At 39.2% G+C, this 14,265-nt stretch overlaps 3 protein-coding genes and 1 long non-coding RNA gene across 6 annotated transcripts; 3 read left to right on the top strand and 1 right to left on the bottom strand.

The window, feature by feature from the left end:
* Positions 1–980: 980 nt before the first annotated feature.
* Positions 981–5,430, bottom strand: LOC130583563 (uncharacterized). Of its 2 annotated transcripts, none has more exons than XR_008966434.1 (3): positions 5,352–5,430; positions 3,873–4,022; positions 981–1,030 (listed from the first exon to the last, which is right to left on the bottom strand). It is a non-coding gene; the product is annotated as an uncharacterized LOC130583563 (long non-coding RNA). The 2 variants fall into 2 exon arrangements; XR_008966435.1 differs by lacking the exon at positions 5,352–5,430 and adding an exon at positions 5,293–5,350.
* Positions 5,431–5,500: 70 nt separating this feature from the next.
* On the top strand, positions 5,501–8,324 carry LOC130583542 (uncharacterized). Of its 2 annotated transcripts, none has more exons than XM_057382992.1 (3): positions 5,501–5,554; positions 6,455–6,683; positions 8,287–8,324. In XM_057382992.1, exon 2 carries the CDS (start codon positions 6,472–6,474, stop codon positions 6,661–6,663), a length of 192 nt encoding a protein of 63 aa, XP_057238975.1. In that variant the 5' UTR covers positions 5,501–5,554; positions 6,455–6,471; the 3' UTR covers positions 6,664–6,683; positions 8,287–8,324. The 2 variants fall into 2 exon arrangements, with proteins under 2 accessions (XP_057238975.1, XP_057238966.1); XM_057382983.1 differs by lacking the exon at positions 5,501–5,554 and adding an exon at positions 5,726–5,787.
* A 9-nt stretch (positions 8,325–8,333) lies between these two features.
* On the top strand, positions 8,334–8,716 carry LOC130583554 (uncharacterized). The gene has a single exon (XM_057383003.1). It carries the CDS (start codon positions 8,334–8,336, stop codon positions 8,481–8,483), a length of 150 nt encoding a protein of 49 aa, XP_057238986.1. The 3' UTR covers positions 8,484–8,716.
* MKKS (MKKS centrosomal shuttling protein) lies at positions 8,714–13,615 on the top strand. Its single transcript, XM_057382971.1, has 4 exons — positions 8,714–9,706; positions 10,204–10,379; positions 11,031–11,141; positions 11,634–13,615. Exons 1-4 carry the CDS (start codon positions 8,716–8,718, stop codon positions 12,072–12,074), a joined length of 1,719 nt encoding a protein of 572 aa, XP_057238954.1. The 5' UTR covers positions 8,714–8,715; the 3' UTR covers positions 12,075–13,615.
* Positions 13,616–14,265: the final 650 nt, after the last annotated feature.

Here is a 14,265-nt window from a genome sequence, read left to right as displayed (position 1 = left end):
TCAAAATCAAAGATATTTCTCCTGTAAGTCCTGTACCACCTCAGCAGCACTGAATAATACAGATATGATACCGTTAAGTGAAGATTTAGAATCCTGTTAAACAGGAAAAAAATTAAGCAAACATCCCACCAAATGACAACAGTTTTCCTTGGAAACAAACACATAGCACGCAAACATAAAGTGTTTGGTCTTCTCATTAAACAAGTTGGTTGCCCACAAAACCAAGCTTCAATATTCCACAGCCTGATCACTCAGGAAGGATTTTGTAGCTGCCCTCAAACAAAACTCAAGCATACCTGGAGGAAAAATTTCTTGTGCTAGGAAAAGTCCTGGAAAAAACATTTTCAAGAGAATAGTATGTTGCACTAATCACAATTAGGTTTATTTATTGATTAGCTGGTATGGTTCCAGTAGAAGAATTATGAAGTGTTRTTTTTATTACAATATATTTTRAAAAGCTTTGCTCTTCAGCACATAACCAAAAGTCTGGGACTGTTTGCAAAATGAACTTCAATGGCATTTTATTGGACATGAAACAACTAATCCCTCAAAACTGAAAAAGAGGCAAAAAAAGAGACTAATAAAATGTCAAGTGTGATAAATAGTTTAAGAACATTGCTACACCATAAACTAGGACCCCTTACACCTGGGAAATACATAAATAATGTTACATGATTACGGTAAGAGAAGAATCCACCAAAAATTTTATTTTAGGTAGCAAACAGTGTTTTATTGAGAGTTCAAGCAGTTTCTAATTCTAACTGCACAACTAATCACTTTTAGTTACAGCATTTTAATCCTCAGCTGACCTCAGACACACTCTGTCATGACACAGCAGCAATTCCAAGTTTGCTTCCAGAGGGAGAGAAAAGCTCATACAAAGTACTACTATGACCAGAAGCCTGAGGGATGTACTTCTAATATCAACATAGAGTCTAACCAGTAGTACAGTTTTTTTTTAAAGCTATGACTTCTACTTACCTTAATGACAAATTTGTTGGATGCCATGACAGGTCAGTGTAAGCTGGTCCTATAAAAATACCAATTAGAAGTGATCAGCACTAGAGAAACACCCAGATATCTACACGAACTGAGAAGGATTTTACATTTGTGGCTCATTTCTTCATTACTGCTATTCTTCAAACCCTACACTCCACTTTAATAAAAACAAGGAAAACTCTTATTTAAAGAGGAGAATTATTCAGAATTACCAAACTTGTGTTCATTTCTTTTAATGAATCTCATAACTGTTCAGGCACTTTGCATCCAACACATGAAATTAAAAGTTAGAACTCTTTTAAATAAGAAACCATAGCTTTTGGCTCACCTGCTACCCATACATACATGCATGTTATGTATATGTGAAATTTTAGATACTACACACATAAAGCAACATAACCTGAGTCTTACGATGGTTGTACAAAAGTAAAGTGAACTTTAGACATCCTCTTCTTTTGTTTATCCCAAACAATACCTAAAATGCTTATTTTAGGATGCTGAATGAGGTAAGTTGAGATGCACAGGCCCTGACTCTTACTCAGACCATTCCAGGTAACTCAGGAAGCATTCATTTGTGCTAGAAGCTAAACACATGCTCCTTGGGCTCAAGGAAAAACCCTCCATTCATTGCTAAGAGTTTTTTCCAAACAGTCACAGCACTGAAGCTACTTGGGAAGTTCATCATACCCCACCATAAACAGGAGCCAAAAACTGACTTGTAAAAAAAAGAGAGAAAATTAGGTTAAATTCACAAAAGTCTTTCCAGGTAACTCCACTTGGTATTCAGGAGTCACATGCAATGGACCCTATGATACCAAATTAATATCTACAAAAAACAGGAATACAAGAACTAAGACAATCTATTTTCACATAGGGCAGGAGGAGAGCTAACAGAAACAGAGACTCAAATTGGTCAGGTGAAGCAGAGTCTCAGTAAAGTGGCAGGAGATAGAGTCCCCAAACAATACAGTTCAAGCTTCAAAATAAAGAAAGAAAATGAGTATCAGTGGCTGCTGTCTGCAATTAATGAACCACAACAGAAACCACTGAGAATAGAGCTGCCTTTTATAGGCTGAAATTTCCTAAAGGATTAGCCTCTTTAAATGGACAAATCTGGTCAATTTTGTAGGAGATGGTATAGGAAAATACTAAAAATTGACACCTATGTACACATTTGTCATTGCATACTTCAAGTTATTGGTAAGTACTGTAACAGCTGTCAATATTTCAGAACACAAATCACGTTGGGGATGTGTGTCTCTGTCAGGCACTGCACTTACACGTTTCAAAATGCAATCATTACCATTATTTAACTTCAAAAAAGTGCAAAAACAGATAAACACCCACTTTACAACTACACAGCACAGCACAGATGATTTTGATCTTAAGATTCTTACAGTCCTGCATACAGGACCTGGAATACCATCATGCCTTGTGCCATGCCACTGTCATTCTCCCTTGCACCAAACAGCCCAGTAAACTTTCATTTTATCAGATTAAATCCTCTCAACTTTACTGACCGCAATGTCTAGAAACACAATGAAAGGAACTGTTCTCTGGACCACTTGGAACATCCTAGTTCAGTCATATATTAAGTGCAACTCTATAAAAGTAAATAGAGTAGAAAAACTACATGAAGATTCAGTAGGAGATAAAACTCAGGAGCTGTTGAAACAGCAGTTGCTAAAACTCGTTCAGAAGAGCTGCTGAAGAGGAATTGCAGCCACCAAGCGAAAACCAATGGAGCTTCTCAGTTCTCTGTAACATTGCTCCCATGGAACAGTATTTGGACTGCTAATCTTTTCTCATTAATCCTTACAGTAGCAGTAACATAAAAAAGAACTGCAGCAAAACATGCCAAAACATCACCTCTTCTCTAAATGCTCATGTTGTGTTTGAGAACAAGCAAAGCAAGTGGATCAATCAACTGAACTCACCCTGGCATGACTGATCTCTTTCTGGTAACAATTTACCTTCCAGAATACTACTGTTGCAACACCTCTAACACTACTCAGGTGAGAACTGCTGGCTGGCAGAAATCCCCTCCAAATACAATTTACAAAATAAAAGAAGAAAAAAATAAAAAAGGAAAAAGACACACAAGAAAAGTTAGCTTTGGCTCAATTTGCTCTTCCTGGGAGTAAGCTGACATTGGGAGTCCGCCAGCTACCCCATTCTTTGCACTGACCACACAGATAAGACAAAGGAAAYACAGCAGACAGACAAAATGTAAGCAAATCCTTAGAAAACAAAAAAAGAAAATATTTTATGAGTGAACCATCAGAAAAATCCCTGAAGCAACACAGGTGAAAAAATACTCAATACTAACACATCAGAAGATAAGGAAAACTGCTCATCAGTTGCCCAAAAAATAAAAACAACTAGCCTCAAAATAATTTGACATTTCCTATGTTAAAAAAAAAACAAACAAACATCAGAAACACAGATCTATTATAACTGTTACTGTTGGATAGCAAGATTCTATTTCATGGAATGCTTTTTCTGTTGCAAACCTCTAAAGCAAACTCTACATAGGGAAATATGAAGATAAGCAAATAAGGCAGAAAAACTCCTCTCTCAAGACTATCTATATATACATTTTTTTAAAAAAGAAAAAAAGTCCTGATGTGGTATGTGTAGTACTTCAAGACCTAAAACGTTGATAAAATCTGTACAAGAAGACGTTATTTAGAACTAAACACATAGGTTGCCTGTAGATAGAATGAGACACACTTAAAAAATAATGTGATAGAATATCTTTCTTCCCTAAATTTGAGCCCAATGGAGTGGCAGAGACTCAGGAGAAGCCAGAAACATGGACACCCAGGGACCGAGTTGGAACATCCTCTGCCAACTGATGAACAGCATCTTACCTTAACAAAGCAGCTTCCTGTGGTGAGGAAATTTAGAGCTCAGGAGGAACGAGGAACTGAAAACTCCTGTTACACACCTCAAGATACAGCAGCAAACTTCACACACTGCCATCTCCGGGTGCCTTTACCATGTGTGGGGAGAGGGGGCACCTGGAAACAGAAGAAACAAACACTAATTAAGGAACTCTGTATGGTAACTTAATATTAACTACTTTTGTAGTTCAAAATGAACTATCACAACATATAAGAGTTTTCTACACTTTCCAGTCCAGCACTTATCAGTTTCTGGGAGCAGATCCTAAGCTTGGGTTGAGTGACAGTAAAGCATCTCTGATTCTGGAAAGACATATCAGAGTCTTCCCATTTTTGCCACTGGGGATTTTTATGCTGTTGCTGATTACCCCAGTACGCTTCCAGCCAGTCAACACCTTTTCTCCTCTTTGGTGGTCACACTCCTTCATTGATAACTGCTCATTCACCTTTAAAGTTCAACAATTCCGTTTCAAAAACATGACCCACTCACCACAGAACTGCCTACAACTAGAGGATGAGGTTCTGAGGAACATCAGAGGGCTGTCACAGGCAGGTACTGTCTTTTTGCACTGGTAAGTGCCTTTTAAAACTTTTGCGGAACTGAATGCAATTAATAATGAAAAAAACTATACAATGAAAAAATTATACTTTCTGCGTGGAGATCAGGCATTAAATACTTGTCTTTTGGCCACAGTTATAAACTCTGCAACTATAAATGAAACTGAAAACAAACCCATTCATTAACATATGACTATAAAACGAGATATTCTTGACAGCGACTGCAGGAGTACGGGTAGAGAGTCAATACACGGAAGTATTACGGTATTCACAGGAGTATTTGTAGTACTTACAGGAGTGAATACAGGAAAAGTGAATACAGGGAAAGTGAATACAGGGAAGCAGAAGAGCTAAGGAAAAGCCGAGATCAGGGAACAAAGGTATTTGAACTTGTTTTGGCCAAGGCACTTCTGCCCGCCCACAGGAAGCCTCAGACGGCTGGGCGCAGGTGTAACGCGGAGTGACTGCAGTAGCAGGTAAGCAGGGGAAACGAATCAGATACATATATATATATATATATATATATATAGAGATAGATAGATAGATAGATAGATAGATAGATAGATAGATAGATAGATAGATAGATAGATAGATAGATACACATATTTTTAAGCGCGGCCAGTGCGTGGCCGAGCAAAGATGAGGCGCAGTTTAAGGCACGGACAGAACGGCTGAAGCGCTCTGAGGAAGGCTCGGCAGAAGCCAACCGGCACCACCGCCACAACACCGGCTCTGCCCGAGTATCCCCTTACAGATTTAACAGGGGAACAAAGCGGATCGGGAGCCCGAGGCGCGGCTCCAAGACCCGGGCGGCACAAGGCGCCCGTACCTCTCCCCCCGCCGCGCCCGCCTCCCGCCACTCCTCTCCTCTCCTCTCCTCTCCCCTACCCAAAATGGCCGCGCCCGTCGCCGCCGCCCGCCGCGCGCTGCCCGCGCGCAAAATGGCCGCCAGCGGCTGAGGCGGGCCCGGGGCAAGAGTGACGCGGCGCTCGGCTAATGGCGGGCGGGGAGGGGCGGCACGTCCGGGGTCGTGCTTCTTTTACTTCTTGTTCTTCTTCCGGCCGGGCCGCGTTTGAACGTGAGGGGGGCGGGTAAGTGTTGGTTTCCCGGGAGCGCTCCTGGGCAGTGCTTCCCTCGCTCCCTCCCAGAGCGGGGAGAAGCCTCAGGTGCGCTGTGCCCGCGGTCTGTGCGCGAAAGAGCCGCTGCCCCTTCAGTTGGCGGCTCTTCAAGGTCGCTGGGACGCGGGGAAGGAGGAGGAGGAGGCTRTGAGGGCTCCACAGCGTGATGGAGGGGCTTGTTCCACCTGTCAGGGGCATGGAGTTGGGTGGGTGGTGGAGAATTTCCTCTCCAACTTGTAGCTTTGTAGCCGCTCAAACCCGTGGAATTTAAAACCTGAGTATACGTGCGTTTTTTTTCTTTATGGAAGTAGGTACTTGGTAAAGAAATACCATGGAAAGCAGTGTTTTCACGTTTYTTGTGTAAAGATTAATTAATTCTCTCAGTAATGCTACAGCTTCTGAATACCGTAAGGTGTTCAGGCAGAGCTGCGCAAAGGTAAAGTGGTGTCAGAAGCATCACACCTTGCTTTGCTAGCAATTTAAAAGTTCTGTATTCCCTTAGAAGTTCAGCTAGTCATTGAATTTTATTAACTATCTGGGGTGGGAGGGGAGGAGGGAAAGTATATTTTAACSTGGTTTTGGGCTTCAGATGTTTACCATCTCAGTAGTAGCACTTGTAATTAGATAAAGCTTTGTTGTGCTTAAGATTTAGCATGCCAAAGCTCGAAGCAAATGCAGTAATTAGCATTTCAAAATGTCTGAATTGAGGTTATTTTTTAAGTTCACAAAGTAAGGCTTTTTTTAGTGTTTTAGGCATCTGCTGCGCTGCAATTAAAGATATTAGCATTCAGCTTAATCTGTTCAATGTTATTATAGAGTAAGAAAAAAAGGATTTCTAGAGTGTGTTTAAAATAATAAATTATCTTTACCTAGGTAGATGCCAGTTTGCAATGGGTCTTAAAACCTTCTGGAAGGACAACAAAGTTCTGATTATTATGGGAACTAGCCTTGGGCTGGTGCATTGGGGCTGGTTTTACGTGAAGTCCAGTCCTATTTTCCAAGTGAAGACAGAGGATTTTGTTCCAGAACCTGGGATTGTGAGATACATGATGCAAAGTGATGCCAAAAATAAAGAAMAATAGCATTAGTACTTTGTTTTTGGGTAAGTTGCCTAATTAGTTGTGTCTGTGTCTTTGAGGGAAGAGATTAATTAATTGAGAGTTTTCAAACAGATAYATCCTTGGTGTTTTAATTTGGGCTTTCAGACTTTTATTCTTCTTTGAAACTGAGTTAATTTTTTGTGYCTACATGGACCCAAAAAGTGCATTATAAATCTCATAACGTACTACTAAATCCCATGTGATTGAATCAATTAAGTGAGGGTGTTATATGCGATACAGTTATTTAAAAACAAGCTCTAGTAACTTCAAGACAATGTCAAATTCTTGTTACTGGATCCATAACAAGGTACTTTCAGGCTCAAAACTACCCAGAAATAATTGTGACTTTACATGGTAGCACATTTTGTGTTAGTAAGGATGAAGATTACAATAGAGAATGGAACAAAATGAAGTGTAAGATAAGTGTAAATGCAGCAGAGATTGCATGGAAATGTAAACAAGCATCCCTTTAGGTTTTWGTGTTTTAAGAACTGAAAAACTTTCCTGGTGGGCATCTGGAAATAAGTCCTTGTTTGAGCCAGATTTCTTAAAGAAACTCTTGTTTTTGAAGGGGTTGCCTGGCAAGCATTGCTGACTAATTCAGTTCTTTTGTTATTGAGTAAAATCAGGTGGATCTCACTCTAGTTTTGATACTTCAGTGCAATTCAGTGATGTTTATAATAGCCCGTTATCTGTTGACCTGCTGGTAACAGTATAGATCAGTGGTCAGAGTTGAAATTATTAACAAACAGTTATAATTTATGTATTGTCTATGTTTATAGTAAAATCATATTAGTAGATTTGCTGAGTTAAAAAAGCCTTATGGAATATATAGGCTGGTTGTATGAGGTTCAGCGAGGCCCAGTGCTGTGTCCTGCACTTGGGTCACAACCCCATGCCAAGCTACAAGGAAGAGTGTCAGGAAATATTCCTGGGAATGCTGGTGACAGCAGCTGAATGTGAGCCAGCATGTGCCCAGGTGGCCAAGGGAATCCTGACCTGGATCAGCARTGGTGTGGCCAGCAGGACCTGTGTCYCCTGTGCTCAGCACTGGTGAGGGACACCTTTCAGAGAGGATATTGAAGTGCTGAAGTGAGTCCAGAGAAGGGMAGTGGTTCTRTGAGGAGWGGCTGAGGGARCTGAGGGTCTTCAGCCTAGASAAAAGAARGCTCRRGGCACCCCCACTGCTCTCTACAAYCACCYRRAAGGCYATGTGGGGGTCTGTGTCWTGTTCCAAGTAACAAGTGGTAGGACRAGAGGAAAYGGCCTCAAGTTGCTCCAGAGGAGGGTTAGATTGGATTTTAGGAAAACTGCCTTCCCAGAAAGGTTTTCAAGCACTGGCACAGGCTGCCCAGGGAGGTGGCTGTTGCCATCCCTGGAAGTGTTTAATGGATGCATAGATGTGGCACTTGGGGACATGGTTCAGTGGTGGCTTGGCAGTGCTGGGGTAACAGCAGGACTAGATCTTAAACGTCTTTTCCAACCTAAATGATTTTGTTTTGCAGTATTTGTCCTTAWGTGACTTTTTTGGTGAAAACTAAACTAGGTCAAGCTATAGAATATTGTCATAAGATTATACTAATRCCTTTCTGGTTTTTATTGTAGATATAACTAATACTGAAGCTTTTCATCTGTGACTGTTGCCAGAAAAGATGAAGAAAACTACCTGGAGTAGAAAGAACTTTCTGCTTGTAGCAGGACTGTCACTTATTGGTGTCCATTTAGGAAGCATGCTTGTAAACCTTGTTGCAAAAAAATCTGCTCAATCTCATTCAGAAGCTAAAAGAGACCGTCATGAATGAAATAGCTTCCTGCTGACACTATCGGTTTTGCAACATGATTTGAAGCTCATTTTATGAGAGCTGTGATGACTAGTTTCAGGAATATTGTATGTACTGTTTCACACTGAAAATAATAATCCTTATCTGCAAAGAATCAAAATGTGATATTCTTAAAATGTAAAAGTGCAATGAATTATAGATCCAAGTAAAAATGAATTGTTTTGTTGGCTAGAATTAAAATCTTACCTTGAAAATGTCTCGACTYGAAGCTAAAAAGCCTCCATTATTTATTAGTGAACCTTTAACTAGAGATGCAGTGAGTCAGTCGCTGTCTCTGCTGAGTGGAATATTAAAATCTTCCTATGGTCCCKCTGGTCGACTCAAGCAGCTCCACAATGGTGTGGGGGGCTGTGTTTGTACCACTTCCCAATCCTCAGCCCTCCTGGGGCACCTTTCTGTGAGCCAGCCGGTGCTGCGTGTCCTGACAGCCTCTGTACAGAACCACGTGTCACGTTTCAGTGACTGTGGCTTGTTCACTGCCATTCTTTGCTGTGCTTTCATTGAAAACTTCAGGARCCTGAATGTTGCACCTTTCACTGTCATTAAAATAAGCAAGCATCTTCTGAGTTTGTGCATGGACTATCTGAAATCTGAGGCTTGTGCTTGCCGGGTGTCCGTGGATTTTAGCAATGTTGAGACTCTTGTGTGTTTGGTACGKAGCATTTTAACAAGCAAACCTGCTTGCATGCTTAATAAAACAGAAGTTGATCATCTTACCACGCTGGTTTTAAAGGCTTTTCTATTTACCATTCCATGTCATGTTGAGASTAATGCTGTTTTAGGAAAGTGTGTCATAGTACCTGTGAAAGGCACAAGAGTTGTGGATTCTACAGTTCTTCCTGGACTGCTGATAGAAGTACCAGAAATCCAATTGGGAAAACCACTCACTGTCAAAAGGACTGGTTCAAACACGATAAAGACTGCCCTTTTCAGTGTGTCCATGGCAGGAGACGGCTTTAACCCTGAGGAAGGAACCATAGCAGTCCATCATGGAGTTTCTCTGGAAGTGTCAGAGCTGAATGAGTTGCTTAATCTAGGGAAGCAGCTGGTTAAGGATGAGGTGGGCCTTGTAATGTGTCAGAAGGTGATGCATCCCTGCTTGAAACAGTACCTGAAGGAGAACGGTGTCATCGCTGTGGACAGGGCTGGGCTGTGTCTGATGGAGCCCCTGGGCYGCCTGACAGGTAACAGGAGAGTTCTCTGCTCTAAACTGTTCTGAAATTTTCATTGAGGTGAACTTATCTGGGGTGGTATCATTGCAGAGTAAGGAGTCTCTTACTTCCCTCTGTATCCTACCTTWGCAGCTGAGCAAGAGTTGTCTTTTCTAGCCTGAAAACCAATTTTCAAGGTGAGATTGGTCTCCTGCAGGCCCTGGTGGTGGCATACTGCAGGTGTTACTACTGCTTGCTGCAAGAAAGATATCCAATTCCAGTGACTTTATTTTCAAACTCTAATTCAAGGCAAATGAAACAATTTTCTTTTTTTTTAATCTCAAACTACCAAGTCTTGCACTTTGAATATGTTGGTTTCTGTTTGTGATTTCCTGTGTGAATTGAAATGTCAGGTTATTGACCAACGCATATAATTAAAAAAGCTAAGAGGAATAAAGTTTATRCTTTATGAAATGCAGCTGTTGTGATGTTGGTGCCACATACTGTTCTCTGCTTTCCTTAATTGACAGGTTCAAAGCCTATCGCTTCCATACATTCRTTGTCTCTTGGCTGTTACGGCAGTTTGAAAGATTTGTGCTTTGAGAGTTTTGCTTCAAAGCATTTTATACATCTAATTCCTGAGGACACAGTTATCTGCAGCTTGATACTCTGTAACAGAAGTGAAACAGCGTGGGATGAGTTGAAGGTAGACAAATTTTCCTTAAAACTTACCCCAGAAAGTCATGTTTTTAATGGAACAATAAAGTACTGAGAAACATTAAATACACTGAGTTTAGAAATGTATTTTTTTCAGTACATAAATGAARTTTTCTTGTTTCCAGAACTTCAAAGTCTTTGAAGTGTTCATGTTCATTTAATGCCTCTGTTTTAGTACAGGAGGTTWTTTGGGGACAGACACATCTTTCACCTGTTCTTGAGGCCAGTGCTAGATAAACACTTTCATCCTCATTACTTAGTCTGTGAGAACATAAAAATTGCCTAGCAAAAAGCCAGCAGCAGCACATAAAATGATAGTCAAGCATTGTTCTCCATTGAGCAGTTGGTATGAAAATGTCRTTGATACTGATTGACTTTTTATATATGGTCCTGTTTTGCAAAAAGAAGGAATAAAATGCAGTTCTTTATTTCTGTTTTTCCATAGYGTGGACAAATAAAGACAATTTCTCATTAAGTGAGACGGTTTTGGAAATCACTCAGCAGCTTTATATCCACATGTAATTCAGGTTTATGGAATCTGTACCAGAAACTACTGAAAATTCTATTCCAGTGTTTTTTTCAATGGGGCCAGATCGTGTTAATCATAGTATGTCTAACAAGAGTTTCATATGATTTCCAGCGTGTCTGTGAAACTGCAGAGCATGTGTTACAGTTAACAATGAAGGAACCTTTGGCATTATTAGGAGGAGGCTGTACAGAAACTCACCTGGCTTCATACATAAGACACAAGGTATGTAAGACAAGAGTTTTTAAAGTTGYTTAATATACTTGAGAAACAAAAATTTATCTATAATCACTGCAGCAGTTAAAACATTTGTCTYACTAGATTAATGTGGCATTTTTGCTAGTACTAGTATAGTAGTATAGAGAACTAGAACTACTAGTATAAAATAAAGGGGTCTGTTTGAAGCACTCAGTTTTAATTATACCTTTTAAACTGAATGCTGTATTTGTACTTAATCTTTCTTTAGGTATCTATTACAGTAAATTGCACGTTTTTAAGTGTTAAAAATAGGTAGAGTTTTTATATGGAAAGATGATAATGCAGAACTCCACTTTGACTCTTTCCTATTGTGGGATAATCATGACTTAAACATTCTTTTAGTTAGAACGGAACCATCTGTTTTGGAGGGGAAAAAAAAGCAGCAGTATGATATATGTTTAAAATAATTTCTGTAAAAGTGTTCTAACTTGGCTTTTCTGGTTTTGGTTTCTTTTTTAGAGTTCTCATCTGCCTGCCAGCACTTTTAAAGACCTAGATTGTTCTCAGACACAATACCAATTGGTTGTTGATGGGTTTTGCCATTCCCTGGAGACTGTAGCTCGCTCTCTCGGTCACAATAACGGAGAAGTTCTTACAGACATGGTTTATGGACATTGTTGGTTTGTTCCATCAGGCTCTCCCTGTGTCTCAAACTGGTCAGATTTAGTTTCAAAATGCGGCTGTGGGATGAATAGTAACACAGAGGACCTCAACTGGAGGTTTTTGCAAGGCCAGTCTAGCTCTCCTATTATAGAGAGCTGTCCGAAAGAGCCCTCAGAAAAGGTTACTGACCTTCTAACTCTGGACTGCTTTGCTGCWAAGTGCAGTGGCCTGCAAGTAGCTCTGGAGACAGCCAACCTGATTTTGGATCTTTCATACATAGTTGAAGATCAAAATTAGCTCTGATCTTATGTGATTTGTGTTGCATAGCAAGACACTAAATTGAAAGCAAGGTAAAATATCATGTTTTAATAGGTTAGAATGTGGACAAGAGACATTTTAAATTTAACAGTTGGCCATTGAATATTCTTCTCATTGTTAATCTACTGTGCTCAAGCATTTTCAAATGTTCAGTCTGTTCCCTCTGCATTGAGGAAGRTTTTGGATGTTTGTTAGCTCTGTGGCTAACATCTTCAAAGGAATATGGAGGATGGATTTACTTGCTGTGAAAACATATATATATTAGAATTTATATAGTCTCAGCAAAAGCTTTACACATTCAAATAGGCTTTTGTATTGCAGCAGAACTTTATCACTGCTATTTTTAATTTTGTAGGTTAAAAAGGCTTGGCTTAGCAGATACCTTGAGCCATTTGTTTTTAATTTAGTTCTGAAGTTTTTGTCACCATATACAATATGCATTTTCTGTTTTTAAATAGCTGAAAGATTTTAATTTATATATGTAATTTATTTAACAAGTTATAAAAACTCAACCTGGAACTCTTAAGGTAGCAGGTCAGTAATGGATGATTTAAAAAGAAATGGTAGCCTGGGTGGAAAAAACTTYTGTCAAGTGGACCTTGATTGCCTTCTGGGGAATACAGGACAGCCTGTAATGAAGTTTCTATCATTTAAGCAAAGCTGCAAGAAGGAATGTCCCACTTACCATTCAATTAACTCTTTGACTGTGCGTGGCTTCTTTTAATGAAGTAAGGCTTTAAGGTCTCAGGCTTGTTTTGATCTCCTAATAACACTGTAGACTGTATGATCAAAACTTTTTCTCGTTCTCAGCTTGCATGCAAGATCAAAAAGGGTGTTACAGTTTCTTACTTAAGCTCATTTTCTTTGCCACTTTTCTCTCTTTGTTTTCAGTCACAAGGGACAAATTATTCATGGTGTGTTTCCAGAAAACATCCGAGTCGGTTATAGTCTGCTTATTTTTTTCCTGTTTTCTTAAGTTTTAAATATGTACTGCATATAAGCAGTAGAATTGTTTTGTATAAATCAGTTTTGAAATATGTAATTAAAAGCAGATCTTTCCAGACCYTTTGTACAAAGTCCTTTTAATTTTAAGAGCATAAGTAATCATTTTCTCACTGGGAAGAAAATGAAGAGTTATTTAAAGTTCTTTATCGTTTTATGACCTGAAATGATTGCTTTAGTGCTATAAGGCATCCTTTGGGAACTTGTGGAAGAATGTTACAAGGGTTGAAAATGGAGGCTGTTCAAAGCTGGTTACTAAAAAGRCTGCTTTTATATCTTGATCTTCCCATATGCCATGAACTATATGAAAACATCAGGAATAATGAAGCCAAATGATGGTGTGTATCTTAAGGCACAGAAGAATCTTGGTAATACTTCATCTAATTACAATTCTCCAGCTCAGAGTGCTGAATTATACTATTTTACTTCTCATAATAGCAGCTTGTTATGCAGTGTGAAAATGTTGAGTTCAGTGACTACAGCTGTGAAGTGAAAATTAAAACAATATTCAAGTGGAAGTAGTTATGAGTGTTCTTTTGTCTTGGTATCTGAAGGTTGGATCACAGCTCTTGAATCCGAGCTGACAATGAGTTTTACTCTTCCCCAATGAAAATCACTGATTAGAGAACTGAAAAAATTAAATTTATGTTTTGGTAAGTAGCTAAAAATTCATTTATACCTGAACTAAAGATTGTTTCATATATAGATAATTTTAATAAAAATGAATTTTTGCCTCCCAATGTGACTAAATAGGGTAATTAAGCAACTTGCTCTGCTGTTCATAGAGAGTTCCCAGTTGTACTACAGTATACTTGAACCTTTAGTGGTTAGTGTTGCCTCATCTTGAAGATGTAACACAGAAGGAGTAAAACTTTGGATACTTTCAAAAATCCAATTAAAAAGAATTTTACTCTCAATTTAAGAGCAATATAAAGTAACTTCTCTGAACTTTCATGTTTTCTGATAAAATTTGGGTACAAAGATGGTTGGGTTTCCCCCTGTGATTTAAAGTTGACAGAATGAAATATCCTCAGCTGTAATGCCTCTGAGTAGCCTCTATGGTTTTATTCCCATTCCCCTTGGCATTTGAAATTTGTTCAGGAAAAAATAGCATTACAAAAGTATTAAGAGGCAAGTGTTTTCTGATCATGACCTCAGTCATGTCTGA

Source organism: Malurus melanocephalus, unplaced genomic scaffold (assembly GCF_030028575.1).
Source record: "Malurus melanocephalus ecotype Western Australia unplaced genomic scaffold, MMel_1.1 scaffold_13, whole genome shotgun sequence".
Classification (NCBI taxonomy): Eukaryota; Metazoa; Chordata; class Aves; order Passeriformes; family Maluridae; genus Malurus; species Malurus melanocephalus.
The sequence above is the reverse complement of the archived record's forward strand: the minus strand, read 5'-3'. Positions and strand labels throughout refer to the sequence as shown.

Excerpts from the sequence above, each read along its gene's own strand:
- LOC130583554 (XM_057383003.1), top strand. The coding sequence starts at position 8,334 with ATGAAGAAAACTACCTGGAGTAGAAAGAACTTTCTGCTTGTAGCAGGA.